General features: G+C 45.6%; 1 protein-coding gene across 1 annotated transcript in view; it reads left to right on the top strand.

Annotated features, from left to right (window-relative positions):
- ADGRD1 (adhesion G protein-coupled receptor D1) overlaps window positions 1-25614 on the top strand; it is a 328223-nt gene that overhangs the window by 53108 nt on the left and 249501 nt on the right. The window contains exons 12-14 of the mRNA XM_054996571.1: window positions 279-389; window positions 4577-4652; window positions 20860-21001. Coding sequence (XP_054852546.1) covers window positions 279-389; window positions 4577-4652; window positions 20860-21001 — 329 coding nt within the window. The remainder of the gene's footprint in view (window positions 1-278; window positions 390-4576; window positions 4653-20859; window positions 21002-25614) is intronic.

The following is a 25614-nucleotide window of genomic DNA, read 5'->3' as shown; positions in this document are numbered from 1 at the left end:
AATGGGCACCCCTGTCAGTTCCACTTATGTGACTATCTCACATTTTTTGTGCATGATACACAACGGCTTCTAATAGAATACCTGTCCCTTATCTGTTGTTTTTTGATGAATGAAGCCTCAAATCTCAGTTTTCTTTAGGGGAAAAAATGGTTGCAGATATTAAAAGAGTAAATCCAGGACAGGTGGCTCTGGTGATGGTGGTGGGAGGGTTGGATCCCTCTAAGTAATAAATATGATCGTATGTATTCTTTGTATTAAATGTCTGTGTTTTCACACAGATTATTCTTTGGTCAAGAAGCCTCTTCAACTCCTGAACGTGTCTCACTATCGTTTCCCATTGCAAGGGCAGAGTTATATTTCTATCCCTGGTGAAGCTTTCCAAACCAAAGGTAAGATAAAAGTTTACCTGGGAACGGGGAGAGTGTGAGAACTGCAGCCGGGAGAGACTGCAGTTCTTTTAAAACAGCGTTACTGGAACATTTGAAGCCCAACCATTGCTCCACCAAGCTCAGAGCTGTCTTTGCTGACGGGCAGCAGACTCCAGGATCTCAGAAGGCCTTTCCTGATACCTGCTAAATAAAACAAAAATCTATCGGCACCCTAAAAGGCTAGCAACAATTATTTCTGTATGAGCTTTTGTGAGTCACATCTCAGTTCTTTAGATACGTAGATTATGTAATACCTGCCACTTGAGATCTTTTAGCTGGAGATACCAAGGCTTTCTGCATGCAAAAGAGATGGGCTGTTTCCACACGGCTTACCTGAAGCCGGGCCATGGCGCAACGTTGCGGATCATGCCGGGGAAAATGCGAAATATCGCGTTTTCTCGCGCAACGTGATATTTCACGTTTCCCCCGGCATGATCCGCAATGTTGCACCATGGCCCGGCTTCAGGTAAGCCGTGCGGAAACGGCCATGCTCTTTGACTGAGCGATGCCACACACACACATTGGAGATTCTGTTTTATCCACAACACGCCCAGTCCTCAGTACGTTTACTCAGAAGTAAATCTTACGTAGTTCAGTAGCATTAACTCCCAAGAAAGCATTTTGGAATTATTATTTTTTTGTAGTCTGCCTTTCTCACTGAGATCCAAGGTGGATTACAGAATGCAAGTGAAAATACAACTTATTCAACCGCTAGGACATTCAACGAGCAAGGGACAATAAAGAATAACTATTAGGACATTCAGTAAAAGAGATACAGTAGGGTAAAGGAGCAGAACATTTGGAAAACAAGCATTAAGCCAAGCACAGAGATGGAATCTTTCTGAAACAAAGCATACCTAATTTATATGGCATGTTTGGCAGCATGAAAACTCCCTCAAAGGCTCATGTCTAAGTCAGCAGACAGTACTCAACAGAGGAGCATATAGTCTCTGTTCTTAGCAAGGCATCTCTCTGAGCTACTTCTTACAGCACAGCCCTATAATCTGGGTAGAAAGCCCTCTTGAATAATGCAGTTTTGCATAGTTTGCGGAAAACCAGGAAAGTGGGCGCTTTCTTGACCTCCTCAGGCAGGCCATTCCATAAAGTGGGGGCTGCCGCAGAGAATGTATATGTGCTAGCTGCTGTTGATTTTGACCAATTGCAGGGCGGTATCTGCAGAAGGCCCTGTTCAGATTAGTGAAGCTGCCAGGCTGCTCTAGGGCTGCCAAGCCCCCTGTGCTGATGGGGGAATCCCCTGCCTCTGCTCCCCCACTGTTGCACAGAGGGGCAGCAGAAGAATTAAAAACAAACAAACCATAGTGCTGTGTATGCCGTCACTTCACTTCCGGTAAAAACTGGAAGTGACATAGTTCAGTTCTAGGAATTGCTGGAAACTCAGTGGTAACCATAGAGTTTCCAGTGATTCCTAGAACTACCTGTGTCACTTCTAGTTCTTTTACTGGAAGTGACACAACACCTCAGCCAGCATTGTGACCCCACCATATCCCTACAGCCCTCATGCCAGGAGACCCTAGCCTGCTCTTCACTAGTTAATTTGGATGGGAGTTGCAGGCTGGAAACCTGAGCCATGGAGTGGAAATTCAGGAAAAATTGACTCAAGCTTGGGTTAGGAATCTCATCGAAGGGTAAGAAGGACCCTGTTGGAACAGCCTGGCACTCTTCATCAGGCCCTGCCTAACTGAAAAGGCTTCTGAATGTTGAGTACAAAGTAAGAACATGTAAAAGAGTTCATGAACATGCAAGAGCTGTTAAAGGGGGGATTTGTGGATCAGGGACAGAGTTCCTGCTCGGTATGCTGACGGCTCCAGGTTTAATCTCTGCCCTTTCTGGTAATGGATATTAGGGCTCGGAAGGAAGTCTTATCATCTGCTCAGGGCCCTGCAGAGCTGCTGGCAGCCGGAGTGCTGAATTAGATGGTCCACATCTGTGATGCTCACTGAGTGGCTCACAGAGAGCCACTTTCACAATTGGTGGTTATGGAGAGTGCCGTCAGGTCATAGCTGACTTATGGCGACCCCTAGTGGGGTTTTCATGTCCAGAGACTAACAGAGGTGGTTTGCCATTGCCTGCCTCTGCCACCCTGGTCTTCCTTGGAGGTCTCCCATCCAATTACTAATCAAGGCTGACCCTGCTTAGCTTCTGTGATCTGATGAGATCAGGCTCTCCTGGGCTATCCAGGTCAGGGCAGCCGTCAGCCGAAAGAGCCACATTTACTTCCATTCCCAGCATGATGCTTGCACCCCAGCGAGGCTTGCAGCTTTCCCATTCCTCTTGCAGCAGGTGTTTCAAGGTGGAAACCAAGGGCCAACCAAAAGCCCCTCTGTGCAAAGGCCTTACCCTCTTACCTGAAACACGGGGAAGGTGCTCTGGGAAGAGTCATGTCAAAGAGTCACATGTGGCTCCCGAGCGAGCATCACTGGGCTAAATAATCTAACTTGACATAATGCCATGTCATTCGGCAACATCTGCATTACATACATAAATTAGTTTAGTCTTTAATAATAATACTAATAACATTCGATTTATATACCGCCCTTCAGGACAACTTAATGCCCACTCAGAGCGGTTTACAAAGTAAGTTATTATTATCCCCACAACAATCACCCTGTCAGGTGGGTGGGGCTGAGAGAGCTCTGAGAGAGCTGTGACTAGCCCAAGGTCATCCAGCTGGCTTCAAGTGGAGGAGTGGGGAATCAAACCCGGCTCTCCAGATTTGCGTCCCGTGCTCTTAACCACTACACCAAACATGTGTGGCCAGGAATCTCTAACAGTATTATTAATATTCTCACCAAACTGCATCACCTGTTTGGTGAAGCAGTTAAGAGTGGCAGGACTCTAATCTGGAGTACCCAGTTTGATTCCCCACTCCTCCGCTTGAAGCCAGTCAGATGACTTTGTGTCAATCACAACTTCTCAGAGCTCTCTCGGCCCCACCCACCTCACAGGGTGATTGTCGTGAGGATAATAATAACACGCTTTGTAAACCACTCTGAGTGAGTGTTAAGTTGTCCTGAAGGGCAGAATATAAATTGAATGCCGCCGCTGCTGTTGTTGTTAGTATTAATCTGACTTTGACTGCAGTGAGAAAGATGGACTATAAACAAACAACAATTATAGTAGAACCTGTGTGGTGTAGTGGTTAGAGAGTTAGAGTAGGATCTGGGAGGCCTGGGCTGAAATCCCCACTCTGCCCTGGAAACTTGCTGGGTGAACACGGGCCCGTTGCACACTCTCAGCCTAACCTACCTCACAGGGTTGTTGTGAGAATGAAACGGAGGAGAGGAGAATGATGTAAGCTGCTTTGGGTCCCCACTGGGGAGAAGGCAGGGTATCAATGAACTAACTACATAAAATAAGTATGCAGCCAATATGTTTGCAGCCTAGATGCACTCATTAAGGATTTCCTTTAAAATGTAGGACAAGAAATACCTATGATGGCCTGAACTACCGTTTACACTATCTATAGCAGAGCAGAGACAGAATCATAGAGTTGGAAGGGTCCTCCAGGGTCATCTAGCCCAACCCCCCACACAATGCAAGACATTCACAACTATCTCCGCTCACACATATCCCCAGTGGCCCCTGCTTCATGCCCAGAAGATGGCAAAACACCGTCAGGATCCCTAGCCAAATTCGCCTGGGGAAAATTGCTTCCTGACCCCAAAGTGGTGATCAGCATTACCCTGGGTGTGTAAGAAGGGGCCACGAGAACTAAGCACTGATGTAACCTTTCCTGCCTTCCCTCTCATGATCTGCCCAGGTTCAAAGAATCAGCATTGCCGTCAGATGGCTATTTAGCCAGAGTATCTCGGGCAGTTCTGTGGGTGCCATGGTTTTATAGAGTTAATAATTTAGCAGTTTAGTTTCATTTCATTGTCACAGCCGTGAGAAGGTTCCTCCACCTCTCTTCCTGGTTTCCATTTTTTTAAAACCACTGCAGGGGCTTCTTGTTTCTTTAGGAAAGCAATCAGAAATCCCATTAGAGTGAAAGTGTGAAAGGTCTACAGAGGCCAGAGACTGTCAATTTACAACGGGTTTCAAATTGTGGTTTCTCTTTCTTTCAGCGCTGTAACTGACATGTAAACACCGCTTCCTTTTTCTTCCCACTTCTTTCCCCCTCCCCTCAGCTTGGATTACCATCGTGGGGCTTCTCTACCATTCCATGCACCAATACTTCCACAGTATCAAACCTATGCAGACCAAGTAAGTGTCTTAGAGATATTGCCCTACCTGTTCCGTCTAATAATAATAATGTTGATGGAAGTATTTCTATTTTCAGAAAGGCATTTCTTTGCCTCTCCTGCCATAAAAAGCTCAAGGCAGCTCACGTCATCCTCAAAACATTGCAACATTGTCAAAATCGAGCCATTATACCACACCGGGATCTGTTTGTCAAGGTTGTGATTGCGTCTTAAAATAGCATGAAGGACTAAAACTAATATTGCAGCATAATACGACATCCCTCCGCTGCCTTTCTCACATGCCACCGGCTCATTTTTATACCAACAGAACAGATCTGATAAGGCACCAACGCCATTTAAAAACGTTCTGCCTTGCAATAATGCGAGATAAAATAGAGGGAACTAGGAGCAACAAACCATTCAACAAGACAGCATCTTCCACCCTGGAAATTTTCCCAGCCCATTTATGGCAATTGCTACATCCCCCTCCCCTTAGCCTGTCAAAATGTATTTATTCACGTAATCGCTGCCGAGAGAAATTGATTAGGATAGTGGCTGGTTCTTTTAGTCTAGTTTTTTTTCCTGCTCTGACCTTCTGATGTGAAGTTCTGGGTTTCTCTGCAGAATTTAAACACCGGTGCCCCCCCCCCCGGTCCCCCAGTCTTGACTGTAGAGACAAGTTCTGTTTTGGACATTGTTGGGATCCACAGGGAGGAAAAAAATGAACCTATTCACTGTATGTTGCAGCTGCCTACTAGAGCAGTCTTGCCTTCCTGCCCCCCATTTGCTTGCTCCCAGGGCTTTTTTTCTGGGAAAAGGGGTGGTGGAACTCAGTGGGTTGCCCTCGGAGAAAATGGTCACATGGCTGGTGGCCCCGCCCCCTGATCTCCAGACAGAGGGGAGTTGAGATTGCCCTCCGTGCCGCATGGCGTGGAGGGCAATCTAAACTCCCCTCTGTCTGGAGATCAGGGGGTGGCGCTACTGGCCATGTGACCATTTTCAAGAGGTTCTGGAACTCCGTCCCCCCATGTTCCAGCTGAAAAAAAGCCCTGCTTGCCCCTATGGCAGACTGAACTTTCGTGAAGGGCTTTTCAGGTCTCCCAATGTGTAATTCAGGTGCTAAATGAGGGCTGTATACTGAGGAGGCGGTGTTTAGCTCCCCCAGTCACCATGAATTAAAGTGACTTTCCCTAGGGCTGCTTTTAGCCATGGCTGGGGAAAAGGAAGGGTACATTTTGGGATATGGTTTCTCCAAACCATGGCCATTTCCACAAGTCCTTATAGGGACGGCCCACTCACCGAATGCTGACAGCTTCCCCCCAAGATTCCAGACATCTCCGTTTGCAAAACGGTTGCAGGCTGCTTGGTTTCCGTTTTCACAGCATTTTTTTCTGGAACTGCACTTTCCCTGGTCTTTTCTTTTGCTGCGGGCTGACGGAGCGCTTCTTCCGTGTTCTTGGGCATGTGACTGGTTCAAGCTTTCTGAGGAATGATCCGATCTCAGCCCAGCTCCTCCCCCGAAGCTCTCAGCATGCAGCTGCGCATGTGCAGAACAAAAACAAACACTTGAAAGGGAGGCTGGCGATAATAACGAAAGTGCCCAACCTCCCTTCCCAAACCGCTTTTTCTAAGAACTGTAAAGGATGTCCTGCGACCTCAAAGTGCAAGGTAAGCGCTTTTGGGGAGCGTGTGTGGAGGCTGAGTTTTCAGAGTGACTCAGCAAAACACACACAAAAAGCAGGCAAAGGGTGGGAATGACCGGCTGTGTGGAAAACGGCCCATAGCACCCAACCTGTATTGCCCCTCCCACTCCACCATGGCTGTTTGTGGCTTCCTGCCTTTTGAAAAAAACACCCGGATCTGAAATCAGGCTAGACGGCAATTTTAATAGGGGAAGTGGAGTGGTGGCAAAGATTTACGTTCTTCTTTCCTTGTATCACATCCCTGGTGCATCTCTCTTGCATATCAGCCCCCTGGTATGGCAGCTCTTTTGAGCTTAATTGCATCTTTCTGTGAGTCCCCCACAATTCACGGATATTTTGGCCCCAAGATCAAGCCAGAAACCTCTGTTCTGGTGTCTGGCTCCATGGCTCTGGACATACTGGGGACTTTATTTTTTTATTTATTTCATTTCATTTATGCCTTTCTCACTGAGACTCAAGGTGGATCACACAATGTGAGATTAGTACAGTTGGTATCAAGGACATTTCCATAAACAATGCCGTAGGGTAAATAAATGTTTTGCTTCCACTAGTTCACAAGTAGACATTGTGGGTTTTCTGACACTTGAGCTGAACAGGTTGCCTTCCTCTGAATCAAATCATTAGGAGGGGATTTAGCCATAGGGAATAGTGGGCAGAGGATTAATAACACGTGGCAAGGTCTTTTCAGGTATGGCACCGCACTTTATGAATGCCCGCCTGATTCTCCTTTGATTCTTTGATATTGCATTTTGATACTGTCCTTTTTTATAATGATTATTCTGCCTTAAGGGCCTTTTCTGATGGGTGGGTGGGAATATATGCGCTTCAAATGAATAAATTAAGCAATAAGGATAGGGACTGTGGACTGGGCATTGGATAATTTTTAGTTTTTATTGAGGAGTTAGTGATCATTACAAGGGGGAAATATGGGCAATGATGTGAAATAGTAACTGAGTTAAGAGAACAATTTATTTGCTAAATAGCCAAATAATATTAAGCAGAGTAGTTAGATATTGGGTTGGAAAGCTGTTGGAGGTCTATAGTAGAAGGGGGGGAGGGAAAGGGGGGGAATAGATTAAGAATGGGCAGATCTGGGAAATGTAAACATTGATATTATACTCACCCAATAATTTTTTTTTTAAAAAAGGATAGGGACTGTGGACTATACTACTGTATACTGTCTGTTGCTGCAAGTATGTTCATACTGAGTATTTTGTGTTGTTTAATATGTCGTGTTAAACTGCTTATATTTTGTTTCAGCATTATTTCACCTCTGTGTTGGATTTCTGCTAATTTTCAAATGTCTGCAATCCAGACCCTATTGTATAGTTTATTGGATGCCTCAGCTGTTGATCGTATTGACAAAACATGATGCAATTCACCTTAAGTCTCAGTGAGAAAGACGAAATCATCGAATCATAGGGTTGGAAGGGACCTCTAGGGTCATCTAGTCCAACCCCCCGCACAATGCAGGAAATTCACAACTACCTCCCCACCCCCACCCTCAGTGACCCCTGCTCCAGGCCCTGAAGATGGCAAAACACCGTCAGAATTCCTAGCCAAACTGGCCTGGGGAAAATTGCTTCCTGACCCAGATAATGTAAATAAAATGTAATAATACTGGATCAGAAGTCAATGGAACTGATGCCACACCTTTTGCCTTCTGAAGGCCAGCTATATGGATTGTGCCAAGCAATTGCCTTGGGGACATAGAATATTTCTGACCATTATATGATATGAAGTAACAAAAGCCTGTAATTTAAAGGTCACTGGGTGTTTGAACTGCATTATCACAATTTATTATGGGAGATAGGGTTGGAACAATTGTTTCCCACACATATACAGAGATAGTGGGTGAGAATTAATTATTTTTAGTAACAGTGCCTTGATAATCTGCCAGTTTTGATGTTCAATGTATCTTGGACTTTCTTTATATGGGATTCTTTCCAGTTTAATTCTTGTCGGGTGGGCGGAGGTGGGTGGGGGAGAGGATTGGATAACTGCTGTGGGGCGTACAAGTTCTTATGCATGCTGCAGAAAGAAAGAAAGAAAATAACGTGGTGGAATGTGAAACATCAAGTGAAGCCCTCTCATGGTGAATGTTCACAAGGAGTTTAACAATCTTTGTCAGTTTGATATCTGCAAGAAATGGGCTTCCCTAGGCTTGAGCGTGTTAGTTTCCCCATGTGTGTGTGTCTTATGTGCCGTCAAGTTGCCTCTGACCTATGGTGACCCATGAATGAAAGACCTCCAAAACATCCTGTCCTTAACAGAACTTGCTCAGATCCTGCAAATTGGAGGACGTGGCTTCTTTTACTGAGTTTAGGTCTTCCTCTTTTCCTACTGCCTTCTGTTTTTCCTAGAATTATTGACTTTTCCAGAGCGCCTTGTTGTTGGCGGTTGCACAGCAATTAGATAAAAGTTTGCAGAGTTGCAGAGTTTGATAATAGTGCAGTGGAAATAAGTAGACAGGCTTCTGTGATTCTAGCTCTATACAAATACTTTACAACATAATAGGGTAAAAAGGGTACATTTGGTAGGAAAAACAACAAACAGTTTCTGACTACTTCTCGATAAGTCTCAACTAGGTACTAGAGAGAGAAAAACTTAGACTGCATGGTCTAGTGAAGTAGTAGAAGTGGACTGTAGTAGCAGACGACTGAACAAAGAGCAATAAAACTGTGACACTGAGAGATCTCTGTCTTTTGGTGCTACACCTCTGAAGATGCCAGCCACAGCTGCTGGCAAAACGTCAGGAACTACAATGCCAAGACCACGGCAATACAGCCCGGAAAACCCACAACAACCAACGATAGCTTCAGTTTTATCAGTTTAGCTTCTAGAGAGAATTCAGGCTTGATTTGATCTAGAACCCGCTTATTTGTCTTTTTGGCCGTCCATGGTATCTGCAAAACTCTTCTCTAGCACCACATTTCAAATGAATCGATTTTCTTGCTGTTAGCTTTCTTCACCATCCAACTCGCACATCCATACATAGTAATGGGGAATACTATAATTTGGATTCCCCATGAGGACAGATAATATGCAGTATGTGGCTGAAACTGGTGACACTGAATTGAATCCAAGCTTCACAACCCCTTGGAATCTCCATGGTGTTCCCGAGAAGCCCCTTCTTTTCATTAATTACTGCTTTTCTCACTGGAACTAAAGGCAGATTATATAGTGTAAGTCAATGCAATCAATAGGATGAGAAATCTAGTAAGTGATGCAATAGGACTAGAACTACCAACTTTTAAAACAAAGCAAAAAGTATTAGACATGATACGTCAAATACGGAAGAAAATGGTATTATAAAAGTAGAAAACAAGGCTGTGGGAGTGGGCTACCGCAAAAAGATAATACGTAACATATAGTTATGTAGTCTACAGTTCTGTCTCCTTTATAAAAACGCCTTCCTGAACCATTTCATTATACTGTAGCGCTATTACCTGCATAAAAATGTCTTTCCTTTTGCCGAAGAATGCTGCTTCTTTAAATACAGCTGGATTTTTTTTTGAATTGCTTATTGTATACCTAAGCAAACCCACCCCTTAGTTTTTTGGATGGCACCTCCCTCTGTCTCTTGGAAAAATAATAATTCCTGGAATGCTCTGTTGGCATCCCTCTCTTCCCCCGTGACTCGTACTCCAGCTATTTGAGGAACGCTTGCAGATAATAACCTTGCTTTTCTTTCTTTACATTGGTGTGTTTTTTTAAATATATGTGAACACATGCCTAACTCTCACTTAGCTTTTATCCTTTTGACAATTACCTTTTCTAATGAGAATTTTAAAGTTACAATCTCTTCTTTTTAGTATCTTAAATCTCGCAATTGTATTTGCTCTTCAGTAATTAATATCACCTGCCTGCTTTTTACAAGTAGATTCTTGTTCATTAAAAAAAATTATTATACAATTTTTATTCTTCTTTTTTTTTTTTGCGCACACTTAAATCCTTAACTATATTGCTCTGTTTGCTGATTGTCTTAATAAAGTTTCTTTAAAATGTTGCATTTTCTTATAGGGAACCCAAGAGGAGATCGAGGGTGGTTTCTTTTCTCTCATTTGTATAGATTTACAAAATAAGAAACAAAACTTGCAGAGAGCAAAATATTCTGCAAATAGGAGTCTTAAGAGCGGGACCACAAGTGACGCCTGACACAGGTTGGACACTTGTCAGCTTCCCTCAAGTTTTGGTGGGAAATGTAGGCAGCTTGGCGGACTGTTGGACAAGTGACAGTTGAAAAGTCCCTTGGACAGCAGTCAGAGAGCCAAGCTGCAAGACCAGGACACCTACATTTCCCATCAAAACTTGAGGGAAGCTGACAAGGGTCCAACCTGTGTCATTCGTCACTTGTAGCTTGGCCCTCAGAGCCAAGCTACAAGTGATGCCTGACACAGGTGGGACCCTTGTCAGCTTCCCTCAAGTTTTGATGGGAAATGTAGGCAGCTTGGCGGAATGTTGGACAAGTGACAGTTGAAAAGTCCATTGGACAGCCGTCGGAGAGCCAAGCTGCAAGACCAGGACACCTACATTTCCCATCAAAACTTGAGGGAAGCTGACAAGTGTCCAATCTGTGCCTTTTGTCACTTGTGGTCCCCCTCTAAGTCAGAGGGGGGCAAATTACGGTCTGGAGGCTCATTCAGCCCACAGCAGTTTCCATTTGGCCCTAGAGCCATTTAATGATGTCAGCCGGCTGCAGCGCCACATTGGCTAGTGGGATAGCACTGCTGAAGAACTGTTCAGCAGCAGGAAGGCCATTAAGTGCAGTGGACGAGGCTTAGTTCACTCATGCATGCTCCTTATTTGACCAAGTGTGTGTGTGTGAAACAAGGCTGTGATCTCTCTGGAATCAGAGAGAACATTTATAACCTCTCAAATGCAATGCTATTCTGGAGAGTCCACATTCTGTTGCATGATAATCACATGATGCCATACCTGTGGGCAGGGCTCATTTTGAGGGGGAACACACAGGAACGCAGTTCCGGCAGTTCCCCAAAGAGGTCACATGTCAGGTGGCCCCGTCCACCTGCCTCTCGGCCAATTTGGGCCCGTTTCGGCCTGGATCGGGCCTCTGACGGGTGCTGGATCATTCTCCTGCTCATCAGCGGCCTGATCCTGACCATTTTGGGCCCCCTTTCAGCTATTTTTAGCCCTTTTTGCCATTTTGGGCCCAATTTCGGCCCTGAATGGCCAGGATTGGGTGTAAAACAGCCAGGATAGGTGATGTCAGGGGGAGTGGCATATGCAAATCATTTATATTAATGACACACTTCCGGTGATGGCAAGAGGTGTGGCATATGCTAATGAGTTATGCTAATGAGTTTCTCCAGCTCTTTTTCTACGAAATGACCCCTGCATGTGGGAGGCAGCTTTACATGTGTGTGAAAACAATTGCCATTTGAAGCTGCCCAATAATTCTACTACAGGGTCAAGTTGCAAGTTCATACAAAGTCCTGCCGAGAAGCCTGTAAGTAGTTAACAAGGCAGCACGTCTTACAGAAGATCCAAAAGGATTCTTGTCCGTTTTCCATCGAAACTACCCATGATGCGTCCCCGTTGTGACTATGATTCACGGTTGGGACTAACAACAAGGACGGCCTCTTTGCAAAGTTTGTTTGTTTGTTATGGAAAATGCTGATTTTTGCCAGCTTGTTTATTGAGAAATATTCAAGTTAAGCATGATTAGGGAAGAGGCAGAGCGTTCTGGATAAAAAAGGCTCCTTAGAGCAAATGCCACATCTTTGGAGACCCCTAGTACCGCAGGATCTATTTCCACAACAGTCATAAAAATCTATCCTGTTTCTCTTGGTGGCTTCCTTGCTTCAGACTATCTTCCTGCCATTCCTCTGTGATAAGTGTGACATTTCAAAGACTGGAGAAAGATGTCCAGTCCTTGAGATCCATGGAGCTCTTTTGTCTACCATCAAGTGTCAGGTTGTGCAAAATAGGCCCATTCACAACCACTGGCTCAGGGACAGAGCTTCTGCTTGGCATGCAGAAGGTCCCAGGTTCAATCCCCACTATCTCCTGTTAAAAAGGATCAGGCAGTAGGTTATATGAAAAGACCTTTGCCTGGGACTCTGGAGAGCTTTTGCTGATCTGAGGAGATAAGAATGCCAGTTATGGACCAATGGCTCAGTATAAGACAGCTTCATGTTTCCAACCGTTCACAGTAAGCAAGAAAGCCTTAACACCACAGGGCTGGAGGGTCAAAGATCAGAAAGGATAGGGCCAATGAGTCAAAGTCTCCTCCAATGGCGCATCAAAACTCCGTGGCTCAGTTGAGATGCAAAACGATGGTTTATTTTCGCTATGGTTCGTTTATGAAAGCAGGATTCGGCTTGTAGATGATCATTCACATCCTGGCTTGCATTGAGGAACGCTTGTTTCATTACCTTCACTCAGGCCTAGCTGTCTCTGTAGCTGTGGAGGGTGTGAGGGTAGAGCTGAGGAACAAGCCAGAAGCGACTCGGGATGCTCAATTTCATGCATTACACCGGAATTCCCCAACATGGAGCCATGGGTGCCGTGCTTGCCGCCACCTTTCCTGTTGCCCACCAAGTGGGTCGGGCTAACCCAAGTGCCTGCTCAGCAGAGCTTCTGATTGGCTACTGTAGATCTGATTGGCTGGCAAATAGCATTGTTTTAGAGCCAAGCTACAAGTGACGCCTGACACAGGTTGGACACTTGTCAGCTTCCCTCAAGTTTTGATGGGAAATGTAGGCGTCCTGGTTTTACAGCTTGACTCTCCATTACAGCTGCATGACCAGGATGCCTACATTTCCCATCAAAACTTGAGGGAAGCTGACAAGTGTCCAACCTGTGTCAGGCATCACTTGTAGCTTAGCTCTCAGTGACAGCTGCCACCACAGTTTTGGTTTTATTCTCTTTCACTTCTCTTTCCCAGTGTATTTTTAAAATTACCCGCCTTTCCCCCTGTACTAGGGCTTCCTCTGTGGGTATGGCTCTTCCTGCTGCAGTAGCCATTTTGTGGTTTGCTTCACCTCCTGTGGCAGCCATTTTGTGGTTTGCTCCACCTCCTGTGGCAGCCATTTTGTGGTTGCGCCCACCACCCTGTGAAAGAATTCCAAAGGTACGCACCACCCACAATGCTCAAAAAGGTTGGGAACCCCTGCATTACACAAAACCATAGTGAAAACTAACTATGGTTAGTAAACTGATTTCAAACCATGGGTTTCAGATCCTGGTTTGACAAATCTTACCTAACCATAGTTAGCAGAGTGGCTTAAGTTGAGACAATCACACTATTTATAATTAGTTTCATTAAACTGTGGTTTTGCGAGATGCCTGACCAGACCCTGCCTTTTGTGCTGTTCTTTAGGAGTTGGTATTTGTGCGCAAAGTTTTGCCCCACAGAAAAAAAGTGAAAACAACGTTGTTATTTAAACATTGCTTGTCAAAATTCCCTCAAGCAAGGAAAATATCTTAGCTGGCAGGCTTACTGCAAAGAGGCTGAGCCAGCTTGGCTTTCCTCGGTATCCTGGTTTGAATTATGCTATCTTTGAAAAGCAAACATTTTTCTGGACGAGATGGGCCTCTTTCATAACAAAGCTATAAATAACGTGCCAAAATACTAATTTGAAAAATATCTATCTCTGAATGGGGAGCCCAGGCTCTGGGTGTGGGAAGTTTTCCCTTCATTGCCTTCATTTTGCTGAGATTTATCTCCAGGCATTTTCTATGAGCCCATCAAGGAATGTAATTGTCTGTAATGACAGCAAGTCCTTATGAAAGAGGCTTAAGAAATGCCATAAGGGACTGAATGAAGTATGCAGGGACTCAGCTGTGGCTCACTCCAGATGGCAGCAAGGTTGGGCTTTTGGCAGCCCCCCCAAGAACAGCAAAAGGCCGACCCCCGCAAGAGTACTGCCCATTTTTATTTTGGCCAAGAACACCCAAGAAGGTCAGAGGAAGCATGACGACGTATGCATCCACACTCTTTGCACCTTAAGGGATCCCATGGGTGGCAGGTAGCCTTCCTTTAAGACCCAAACCTGGGTTTGTTACATTTAGAGTCTCTTTACACGAGACATCTGACACGTGAAAAACGTGTCAGGAGATGTAATGTTAGCCAGGAAGTGTAGTTTAAAAAGACAGAGCTGGTGGCAGGGCAAAGGCTTTGCTATATACTGGAGCTGTGTGAAGGGGCTGTGAAATGCCAGAAGGGAAACTTCAGCCCATTAGAACCTCTCCAAGTCCAAGCCTGACTCTGGAAGGCAGCTCCAGCCCATTTCCATTCCTCGCTCTGGTTGCGATCCTACCCAGTTTTAGACTGGAGAGGTGAAACTGACAGAGCCTTCAAGGAGGCAAAGATGAAATTAACAAACCCTCTGAGGAGCGATCTCCGCCGGCTGTCTTTTAAAACTATGCTTCCTGGCTAACATTGCATCTCTCTATACTTGACAAACATGCCCTGAGGCGTCTTGACTCCACTGCCTGAAGGTACAGTCCAGAAACAGGGTATGATTAGGGAAGCCCAAATACCCACTGGTTCAGCATGCATCCTTTTTTCTGGGTGCAAAGAGAGACCTGATTTTCTGACAGCGCACCAAGGCATTTTGTGTAGAGAAGTTCCCAGTTCAGACATGATGCAAAATGATAGTTTAATGAAACTAAATATAGTTAGTCTCTGAATGCGGACCATTTCGCTAGTTATAATTAGTTAAAGTACATCAACCTGGGTTCTGAAAACATGTTTTCAAGTTGGTTTATTAACCAACAGTCTTAATTATGATTTCACATGGTATACAAATGTATACATCATGGTTTAATCCTGACGGCTACAAAGATGCCTGGCTAGAGCAAAAGCAATGAAGCTGACATTTTTTTGACAAACCATGGTTCGAGTGATCACCTGCAGCCGTATTGTGGCTTCTCAAATTAACCCTGGTTTGTTTTAACTGTGATTCTGCTTTATGGTCTGAACTGAGCCAGAGTATAGCCCTGCCAGGGAACCTGAGCTAACCCTGCCTCTCTGCTGAGTGCGCCTGACTGATCCGCATGTTTGATCCTTTCCCATTTAATTTTTTTAGTTGTCTATTTAAAGTACATGGTCTGCAATGTGACTTTGAGAGGAAAGAGAAGGTGAAGAAAACTCCGCTTCCCCGAAGGTGGAGGCAATAGCTGGCTGACCCTCTCTTGGAGACGAATTGCTGAATTGGGTTGGCAGAGGGGTGCTGCCAAAAATGGCATCCCTCACGTTGAATTCTTCCCCAGTCTCCTTGTAATGTATAGGATTAAAATAGTCTGCCTGCTGTAATGCTAACCAGATGGTGTGCACCGTTCCTGAATCATAACATTTACTGTAACCCGCATGCTTCTCAAAGGCAGAGGCAGGCCATTTTAGGGGTGAGGAGATGGGAAGATCCAAACTTCTTCCCCAGGTCGTGATGTCATCATGTTTTATGTTTGCGTCTCCCCCTGCCTGCAGCCAACAGGAATGCAGAATGGAGATGGTGATACACCCCAAATGGGGAATTGTTACTGCAGGTTAAGTGGAGGAGAAGGTTCTGGGCTGCCCCTCGGGACTGGCTTTTTTCTGCCTGCTATTAGCATTCTCTGCTCCAGGCCTCCATCACTACCTGGCACATGACCACCACACTAGCATTTGGACGTATGCATTTAACACTTCCAGACTCTGGTGCTTAGACTAACGTGAGAGTTTACCTTTATGGTCATCTCTGGCTTGGAGGACCAGTTCAAAGAATGGGTCTCATGGTCTGTTCTGTCTTTCTGGCCTAATAGAAGTGTTAACTCAGAGTCTCTCTACACGAGACCTCTTACCTGAGAATGCTCAAGTGAAGGGAGACGCAATATTTACCGGGGACCGTAGGAGTTTAAAAGACAAGAGCCAAAGGCTTCCTCACTTTCACCTCTCTACAAAGAGCTGGATATCGCTCCTCGGAGGGTTTGTTTATTTCTTCTTTGCCTCCCTGAGTGCGAGATGAAATTAACACAGCTTTCATAAACCCTCCAAGGAGCAATCTCCGGCTCTTTGTAGACAGGTGAACGTGACAAAGCCTTCGGCTCTGTCTTTTAAACTCCTATGTTTCCCGGCTAACATTGCGTCTCCCTTCGCTTGAGCATCCTTGTGTAAGAGGGTTCGTGTAGAAAGACTCAGGGCCAAGCTACAAGTGATGAATGACACAGGTTGGACGCTTGTCAGCTTCCCTCAAGTTTTGATGGGAAATGTAGGCAGCTGGGCGGAATGTTGGACAAGTGACAGTTGAAAAGTCCATTGGACAGCCGTTGGAAAGCCAAGCTGCAAGACTAGGACACCTACATTTCCCATCAGAACTTGAGGGAAGCTGACAAGTGTCCAACCTGTGTCATTTGTCATTGTAGCTTGGCCCTCAGAGAGAGGTCAGGAAGAAGTCTGAATTGGCCTGAAACCTGGCCACATTGTCCTAGAGTTGGTCAGCTGTGGTTTTAGAGAAGCAGATGGGGGAGGCAGAGGATGCTATGAGTCAGGTGTTGTGCATGCCATCTGGTTAGCATTACAGCAGGCAGAACTTTTCCTTTCCTATTTTAAATCTTGCTTAAGTTATGCCAAGTCACCAGCTGACCCAAACCTGTCTTGACACTCGTGCTTATTTAAATCACCTGAAGATAAGAATCCTTGTTCATTTTGGCTTCCCTTGGATTTCAATAAAACTCAGATGTTATTGCAGGTTGATCTTAACCACATTCACTCAGAAGTCAGTCCCAACTATTTAAGTCGGGCTCATTTCCAAGGAAAGATATTAGGATTACAGCCTCTACAACCACGAGTTACAATGACCATCCATCTCTACTGACAAAATGTTCATCGTTATGGGGTATGTGTGGAGGAACTAACTACCTGTTTGTGCATGTGTGCGCATAGGACACACAGACACATTACCCCCAGAGATCTGTAAGAACTGGGCCAAATTGGGCTAAAATGGGCCCAAAATGGCCATGATCAGGCCTGAATCGGCCTGGGGTGGGGAGGTGAGCGGACTCAAATTGCAGGAGTGCTCCTGGAGGTGGCCGCACCTTGCACAATGATGTCACTTCCCGGAAGATAAACACATGGAATTCGTTGCCACAGGAGGTGGTGGCAGCTACAAGCATTGCCAGCTTCAAGAGGGGACTGGACAAATATATGGAGCAGAGGTCCATCAGTGGCTATTAGCCACAGGAGATAGATGGTATTCTCTTTGTGGGGAGGTGGTGCTCTGTTGTCTTGGTGCTGGAAGGAAGGCAGTGGGAGGGCTTCTGGTGTCCTGGCCTCACTGACAGTCCTTTAGATGGCACTGGATTTCTAGCCACTGTGTGTGACAGAATGTTGGACTGGATGGGCCACTGGCCTGATCCAACATGGCTTTGCTTATGTTCTTATGTTCTTAAGTGATGTCATTGTGGGGTCCTGGGAGTGCGTGCGCTGAGTTCCACCACCTCTTTTCTCAGAAACAAAGCCCTGCAAAAACTTCATAGTCTGCCACTATGTTGTTGTCAGGTTGCAAATGATTATCATTTGCATTGTTATGTTGAAAATCATCACTGAAGGTAACAACAACATTTGATTTATGTACAGCCCTTCAGGGCAACTTAATGCCCATTCAGAACGGTTTACAAAGTGTGTTATTATTATCCTCACGACAATCACCCTGTGAGGTGGTGTAGCTGAGAGAGCTCTGAGAAAGCTGTGACTGACCCAAGGTCACCCAGCTGGCTTCAGGTGGAGGAGTGGGGAATCAAACCTGGCTCTCCAGATTAGAGTCCTGCTGCTCTTAACCACTACACCAAACTGATGTCCCTTTAATATACCTTCATTAAAATTTGTACGGATTCTGAGCATGATTTTTAAGCTGCTTTAGCTCCTTGCACTTAAAAAACAACAACCTGGTTTTATTTCTAGATTGAATTTGCGAGCGCTTTAGAGGTATTAAACAGCCGGTTGTGATCCTCAAGGCCAACTTTGTGGCCTCGCTTAAAAACATTGCAGGGCTTCCTGCACTCACAAAGCTCCGTGTGAGGAGGGGCTGCCTTATTCTCTTCCACACTGGGAGCTGCATTGTGCAATGTAACAAATGCCAGGCACAGCTATTTCGACTGCGAGTTAAGGCTGAAGCCCTTAATTGGGTTCGTTGTCAGCGTTTAAATTTGAGACATAAAGTAATGTTCTGTACTGCTGCTTAAATGGCATCGAAGTCACTGGGATTTAAACAGACTATTTGTGAATAGGTCTATTGCTCAGATCCCTGAGTATTTTGCAGAAGAGCCATCAAGCTTTCTTGTTTGGTATGCTTTATGGTGCCTGGTTCTCTCTTTTTCTTGTCGTTTTATAATGGTGTTGCTATTTGCCTAATTCTCATAGCTCGGTGCAGAGAGTACCTGCTTTGCAAGCCAACGGCTCCCAGATCCAATCTCTGCCATCTCCCGTTAAATGGATTGGGCAAGGACTTCTCTCCGCCTAAGGCTTTGGAGGGCTGCTGCCAGTCGCAGTAAAACATACTGAGCGAGGGCCAAACGAGATATGCCATCCGGAGACCTGTGAAAGGATCTCTCTAGAGTTGTTTATAGGGAAATGGCATCCACGTGGAATTCCAGTGGAGGGAAGAGGGAATTCAGCTCTGAATGTTGATCCTCCAAGGGAAGAGGGGGTGGGGGAAAAAAAAGACAAGCCTCTTATAACAACACAGAGGATGCATCAGCTTTGAGCAGTGAAATTGCACAATGCAGAACAGAACCACTCTCTCCTCTTTGTGCTGTGGCATGTTGCCCTTTAAGAATGCTGGGAATCTACCAGGATGATATCTTAGGTGACACCTAGAGCCAAAACACACGAGAAGAAATACCTAGGTTCAGCACGTGTTCTCTTACCTCAAGGTTTGCCGGGATCTGTAGGCGTCCTGGAAGCTTAAAGTTTAGCATTTACAGAGCAGCAGGAAGGGAAATACAGGCGCCTGTATTTCCCTTCCCCTTCCTGCTGCTCTGTAAATGCTAAACTTGTTCTCTTACCTCAAGGTTTGTTGGGAAGTGTAGGTGTCTTGGCAGCTTAAAGTTTAGCATTTACAGAGCAGCAGGAAGGGGAAGGGAAATACAGGGGCCTGTATTTCCCTTCCTGCTGCTCTGTGAATGCTAAACTTTAAGCTTCCAGGACGCCTACAGATCCCGGCAAACCTTGAGGTAAGAGAACACGTGCTGAACCTAGGTATTTCTTCTCGTGTGTTTTGGCTCCTAGATGCACCAGCAGTGTAGCTCTGCCCATGTAAGACAGCTTGGTCATTCTCAGGATGAGTGTGTGTGTGTGTGAGTGAAGATCCAGAGGAGTTCGCTGAGTTAGTCTGTAGTAGCAAAATCGAAAAGAGTCCAGTAGCACCTTTAAGACTAACCGACTTTACTGTAGCGTAAGCTTTTGAGAATCACAGTTCTCTTCGTCAGATGAGTGGAGGGTAGGAAGAAACTGGTCAGAGATATAGGTGGAGAGGGGAGGGGGGAGTAGATGCAATCAGTAGCTTCTGATAATGAGATAACCATTCATAGTCTCTATTCAATCCAAGCCTGACTGAATCAAATTTACATATGAATTTCAATTCAGCAGCATCCCGTTGGATTCTGTTTTTGAAAGGTTTCTGTTGAACTACAGTGACCTTTAAGTCCTTGATGGAAATCGCGTTTTCTCGTGCGAGTTTTGCGCGACGTCGCGCAACACTCTCGCGAGAAAACGTGATATTTCGCGTTTTCCCCGGCACGATCCACAACATTGCGGCATGGAGCGGCTTCAGGTAAGCCATCTGGAAATGGCCCTGATAGATTGAAGTGTTCTCCCACTGGTTTCTGGATGTTGCCATTTTTAATGTCAGATTTGTGTCTATTTGTTCTTTTGCGCAGAGGTTGGCTGGTTTGTCCAGTGTACAGAGCAGATAGACATTGTTGGCACATGAGGGCATATATCACGTTGGAGGATGAGCAGCTGTAAGAGCCAGAGATAGTGTAGTTGATGCCATTGGGTCCTGTAATTGTATTTCCTGGGTAGATATGTGAGTGAATTAATGATTGGAACAACCAGGGCTCATTTCGAGGGGGAACACACAGGAATGCAGTTCCGGCAGTTCCCCAAAGAGGTCACATGTCAGGTGGCCCCGCCCACCTGACTATCAGCCATTTTGGGCCCGTTTCAGCCTGGATTGGGGCCAAAACAGCCCGAATTGGGCCCACTCAGCAGCGGCCCAATCCTGACCATTTTGGGCCCCTTTTCAGCCATTTTTCAGCCCCTTTTTGCTATTTTGGGCCCAATTTCAGCCCTGAGTGGCCAGGATTGGGTCCAAAACAGCCAGGATAGGTGATGTCAGGGGGTGTGGCATATGCAAATCAGTTATGCTAATGACATACTTCTGGTGATGGCAAGGGGTGTGGCATATGCTCATGAGTTATGCTAATGAGCTCGGCTAATGAGTTCCTCCAGCTTTTTTTCTACGAAATGACCCCTGGGAACAACTAACTAATTGCTAAGAGGTCACTTGTTTATTTTCTCAGGATTCCGGAAGCCGCTACCTGGAAAGACTGTATGATCTCAGCAGCCAGCTACCTTATTTCCCTGAAAGTGGAGCCCCCGCCGACTCTGTCCCCAAACTTGTCAGCTGCTCCTCTTATCACTATCCATCTGAAGCACAAACTGGTAAGTGGCCACAGTGCTGCAAATTCTTTGGTTTGCTTCTTTGCTGTCACCTCGGCGGTGTGTAACTTGGTGCTCAGAAAGTAACAGACAGGATCCAAAGGTGGTGTTCTGTAAGGACGCTTGGAATCACACCTACCTTGTCAGAGCAGGAGGAAGTGATTTCTGCCGTTTTCCTGTTATTCCCCCCCTTCTATTCCTGATAGTCTCTTGACCAGTAAGGAGCAGAATTTTGGAACTAAGGAACAGAGGCTGTTTCCACACTACTCACCTTTATCCGGAATGTTGCGAAAAAAACGCAGAAGATAGCGTCTTCTTGTGCGAGTTTTGCGCGGCATCGCGATATTTTGCTTAGGGGTTCAGTGGGCTGCAGCAAAAGGGGGGAGGCATCTTCCTCTGCCAACTTCTGTCTGCCGGCAGCGCTTCGCATCCAACCCGATACTACGTTAAAAAAACACGCACACACGAGCAAACATTCTGTATCAAGATACCCCATATTCAGTAGTCAAGAAATGCAGAATCATGGGACATTGGTAGCTTATGTAAATTATAGGCATTTGTGTATATTGTTTATTCTGCTTCTGATAATTCTGTGAAAAGGCGTAAAGGGTAGGCAAAGCTCTGCCCAGCCTTCCAGTCACAGGAATTCTTGCTTGCTCCCTTCTCCTTCTGTTTCCTGAGATTCCTTCACTTCCAATCCAGTCTTCAGGACCACGAGGACTAGAAGCTTGCTTTAATACAAAGAAAGTTGACATTGCCAGGATACCAGATTCTATGTACTACCTATGCGCACGGTGTTATCATGAGGCCAGACAATAAGCACTGTCTTGACCAAGGCAGACTGAAAATGATGTTGCCTGATTGTGATCAGGCTGTGCGTGTTTTTGGAAGTTGGTCTTCGCTTGCAGTGGCTGCTATTAAGGAAGGGAGGAAGAAGGGTATGGGGATTCGGTCATGCAGGTTCTTCAGCTACAGGCTTGTTAAAATTGTGCCCGCTCCTCTGGCCTCTTTCTGCAAAGCTGAGGCAATGTGACTGTTGTGTGTGTTTACATATGTGTGCGATTTTGAAAATGCAATATCAATGGGAATGAACCCACGGGATTTATCCTGTGCTGCTCACAATGAGAAACTGGTAAACAGAACTGCGTTGCTGTTGGTTACGTCTCTTTGCTTCTCTGATTTCAGCCATGGCAGCTCAAAAGCATCTAATTGTGGTTAATTGAAGTGGATCTGCTATGTTGGCCCATTCGCTTTCACACCTAGCTTTTCCTCAGAGTAGAACCAGTGTCATCTAGAATAGTTCTTAGTGTGTCACATTTCAGAGGCGAAATCCAGGTTCAAAATAGGGGTGTGCAATCCGGAATTTGTGAACCAGCAACATAGCCAGCAACATAGCCAGCATTATGCTGATCTGGCATAATCTGGCTACGCTGGATCATTTTAAAGGCTCCTGGATCAAATCTGGGGAGCCAAACTGTGATGGTCTAGATGATTGGGCTGCACCTTGTAGAGGGAGAGCATTCAGCCAGTGGAGCAGCAGTGATGCAAAGTGGAGGCAAGTTTCACGCCATTGCTGGAGAGCAGCACGTAACTGGCGAGGGATAGGTGGTAGCAGACACAGTGGATTCCCATCCCGCCCCTCCACCCCTGCTCGAGCTCTAAAAAACCAAGCCACTGCTGGCTGCCTTTTAAACTCTCCAGTGAGCTGCATCCACTTGTTTCAGTTTGTGATTCTTTGGTCTGACATAGGGGCTTTCTAGTTTGACATTGGGGTTCTCTGATTTTTCTCATTGATTTTTTTTCTGGCTTGACGTTAGTTCCCTTGCTGAAGTTTGGTTCTTTTTGGACTTTGTTGGTTCAGTTTGTGTTGGGAGTGGGACTTGTATTTGGGCCTGGCTTTTGGCCAGGGGTTCCCTTTGCTTAACTTTTCCCTTTGCCTGGAGAGTCTTGAAAATGTCCCCTCGCCCCAGAGACAATGGAGAGTGGTTGGAGGCATCTTGTTCGGGGGCCCATAGAACTGATCGAATCCAACTGTTCTCTTCTCCACCGCAAGGACAGAAAAAGGATGAGGTACATTGATATAGTACAGCAAGAGAACATCCAAACTGCCCCTGCTGTTCTTAATGCATTATGTCTGTCTTTACCCCCCAGGAGAATTGCTGGGATAGTTATAAATGGAAAAGGGAAGTATGTATAAATATTTTCACTAATTTCCTTCCTTCAGCGCCCCGCTTTTGAAGCGACATGACGTATTTTATTTCAAAGATACTTTCCAGCCAGCTGCAGCGTACTGGATTTGTTTGCTCTTGCTAGCTGAGTTGCATCAGGTGCTCGGAGTTGGAGAGGAAGGAAAAATAGAATGTGGAAACTGACTTTTTTCTTCTTCAGTTGCTGGGATATTTTCGAACACAAAGTTCTTCTGAATGGCGTCCCGACGGACCCTTCTGGCTTGCTTGAAGACTACGGTTGCACAGTTGGCCCTCCTGATTTATTCAGCTAGCAGTGTACTAGGGATGTCGATTCACCAGTGGCTGTTCAATGGCCCAGTTCTTCGGTGGATTTCTTTTTTCAACGTAGTTCCAAGGCATGTTATTGTTGTACTTGGTTCGGACAAAATGGAAGAGTTGCGAAGTAAGAAGGTCGGACAACAGATGTACAAGGGAGCAATTTTTACCAAGTAGGGGAAAGGACACAGTTCCGAAAGCTGCCCTCTGTTTCTTGCCATTAGTGACAAAATGCCTGCCATTCACATGGGTGGAGTATGTGTAGAGACTGGTGGTGAGAGCGGTGTAGTGGTTAGTGAGTCGTGCTGGACAGGGGAGAACCAAGTTCAAATAATATGCGATACACTGCTGCATTCAGACACCGTTTGCTTTGCTGGCTTTAACATTCTCCTCCGTCGTTATTCTCTAGTAGATGACTTTCAGGGTGTCCCCTTGCCCGGTCTCAATATATGAGGCCGAATCTTTAAGATGGATGCTACATTGGACAGAAGTAAAACTCTCTATTCCGAATTTTCTCCCTGGTTCAAGGTGTTCAAGAAGGACCATGGCAGAGCCTCTTATTTGACCCAAATCTCCTTTCCTAGTCTTAGGATGGGTTTAATGGCTCTGAGGTTTCAAATCACGCCCTCAGCTATTCTAGACAGTCATTACTCACAAATACCAATTAATGCCCATTTCTGTATTTGTGGAGCTTCAGTCCCCGAAGAGCTTCCCCATTATCTTTTCTCTTGCCCTTTGTATACAGAGCCCAGAAATACATTTCTTGGGGAAATCTTAAAAAACACTGAATCTTCAACTACGGTGGAAAAATGAACCCTTCTTTCTGACCTGGATCTGCACATCTTTTATACAGCAGCCCAGTTTGCTTTGGCAGCCAAGAGAATCAGGGCTTGAGCCGTGCTTAATGGTTGACAGTCCGTTGCCTATGTATAATGAAGGTGCTCAGGGCTTTTTTTCAGCTGGAACGTGGTGGAACGGAGTTCCGGAACTGCTTGAAAATGGTCACATGGCTGGTGGCCCCGCCCCCTGATCTCCAGACAGAGTGAAGTTTAGATTGCCGTCCGTGCCACTGGAGCTGCGCGGACGGCAATCTAAACTTCCCTCTGTCTGGAGATCAGGGGGCGGGGCCACCAGCCATGTGACCATTTTCACCGAGGGCGATTTAAACTTTTAAAAACTTCCCCCTTGTTCCAGCTGACCCAAAGTGACGTCATTGGCCCTGGGAGCATGCGTGCACTTTGCGTGCGCACATGTGGTCCCAGGGGCACCACCTCTCGCCAAGAGTTGCCCCCTGTGCTGGCAACCCACTGAGTTCCACGACCGCTTTTCCCAGAAAAAAAGCCCTGAAGGTGCTTATGTCTTTTAAGTAATTTTTAACATCGTTTTATTTTTTAGTGTTTATGTTTTGCTTATTTAGTTTTATTCACTCGATTGCGATGACCTTTGACCACATGCAATAAATATTCTATGTATGTATGCATGTGTGTATGTATGTATGTAATATGCTATAATGTGTTTAATAATACATTATTAAAGAGTTCAGTATTCTCAGTGTTATGAATTTAGCTGGATATCCAAGCATGCTGGCAATCCTACCTGAAACTAGATTGAAACAGATCTAAACCGTAGACTTTGGAATCCCTGAAGTTGCCCAGGTACCACTCATTCAGTCACCTTGTGCATGAATGGTATATTTCAGACTGGATAGTAGTTATTCAGCTCTCCTGGGTCTAGAATAGATTACTTTAGAACTGGACATACCACTACTTGTTTCAAAGCAGGGGCCACCACCTCTGCCTCAGTGAAGCGTTTTACAGACTCCCACACCCAGTTTACCAGCCCTTCCCTCCTGGCACATTTAAGCAGCCAGAAGGTGCAAAGGTGGTTCAAGCAGGTGGCAGGTCTCAAAATTCCGGGAGTCCTCTCCACATCCTCAAATTGGACAAGCTGATAGACATCCCACACAAATGGGCAATGCCAGGGACCACCCAATCCTGTTCATGTCCGAGTGGATGCAAGAAATTTTATCTGCAAAATGTTTAGCAAAATGATCCCACAGGCTGCAGAAATCAGCGCAAAGAGAAATCCTGGAGTAGCTGTAGAATAGGTATT

Source organism: Eublepharis macularius, chromosome 13 (assembly GCF_028583425.1).
Source record: "Eublepharis macularius isolate TG4126 chromosome 13, MPM_Emac_v1.0, whole genome shotgun sequence".
Lineage (NCBI taxonomy): Eukaryota > Metazoa > Chordata > Lepidosauria > Squamata > Eublepharidae > Eublepharis > Eublepharis macularius.
Note: the sequence above shows the minus strand (reverse complement) of the source record. Positions and strands in the feature narration are given on the sequence as shown.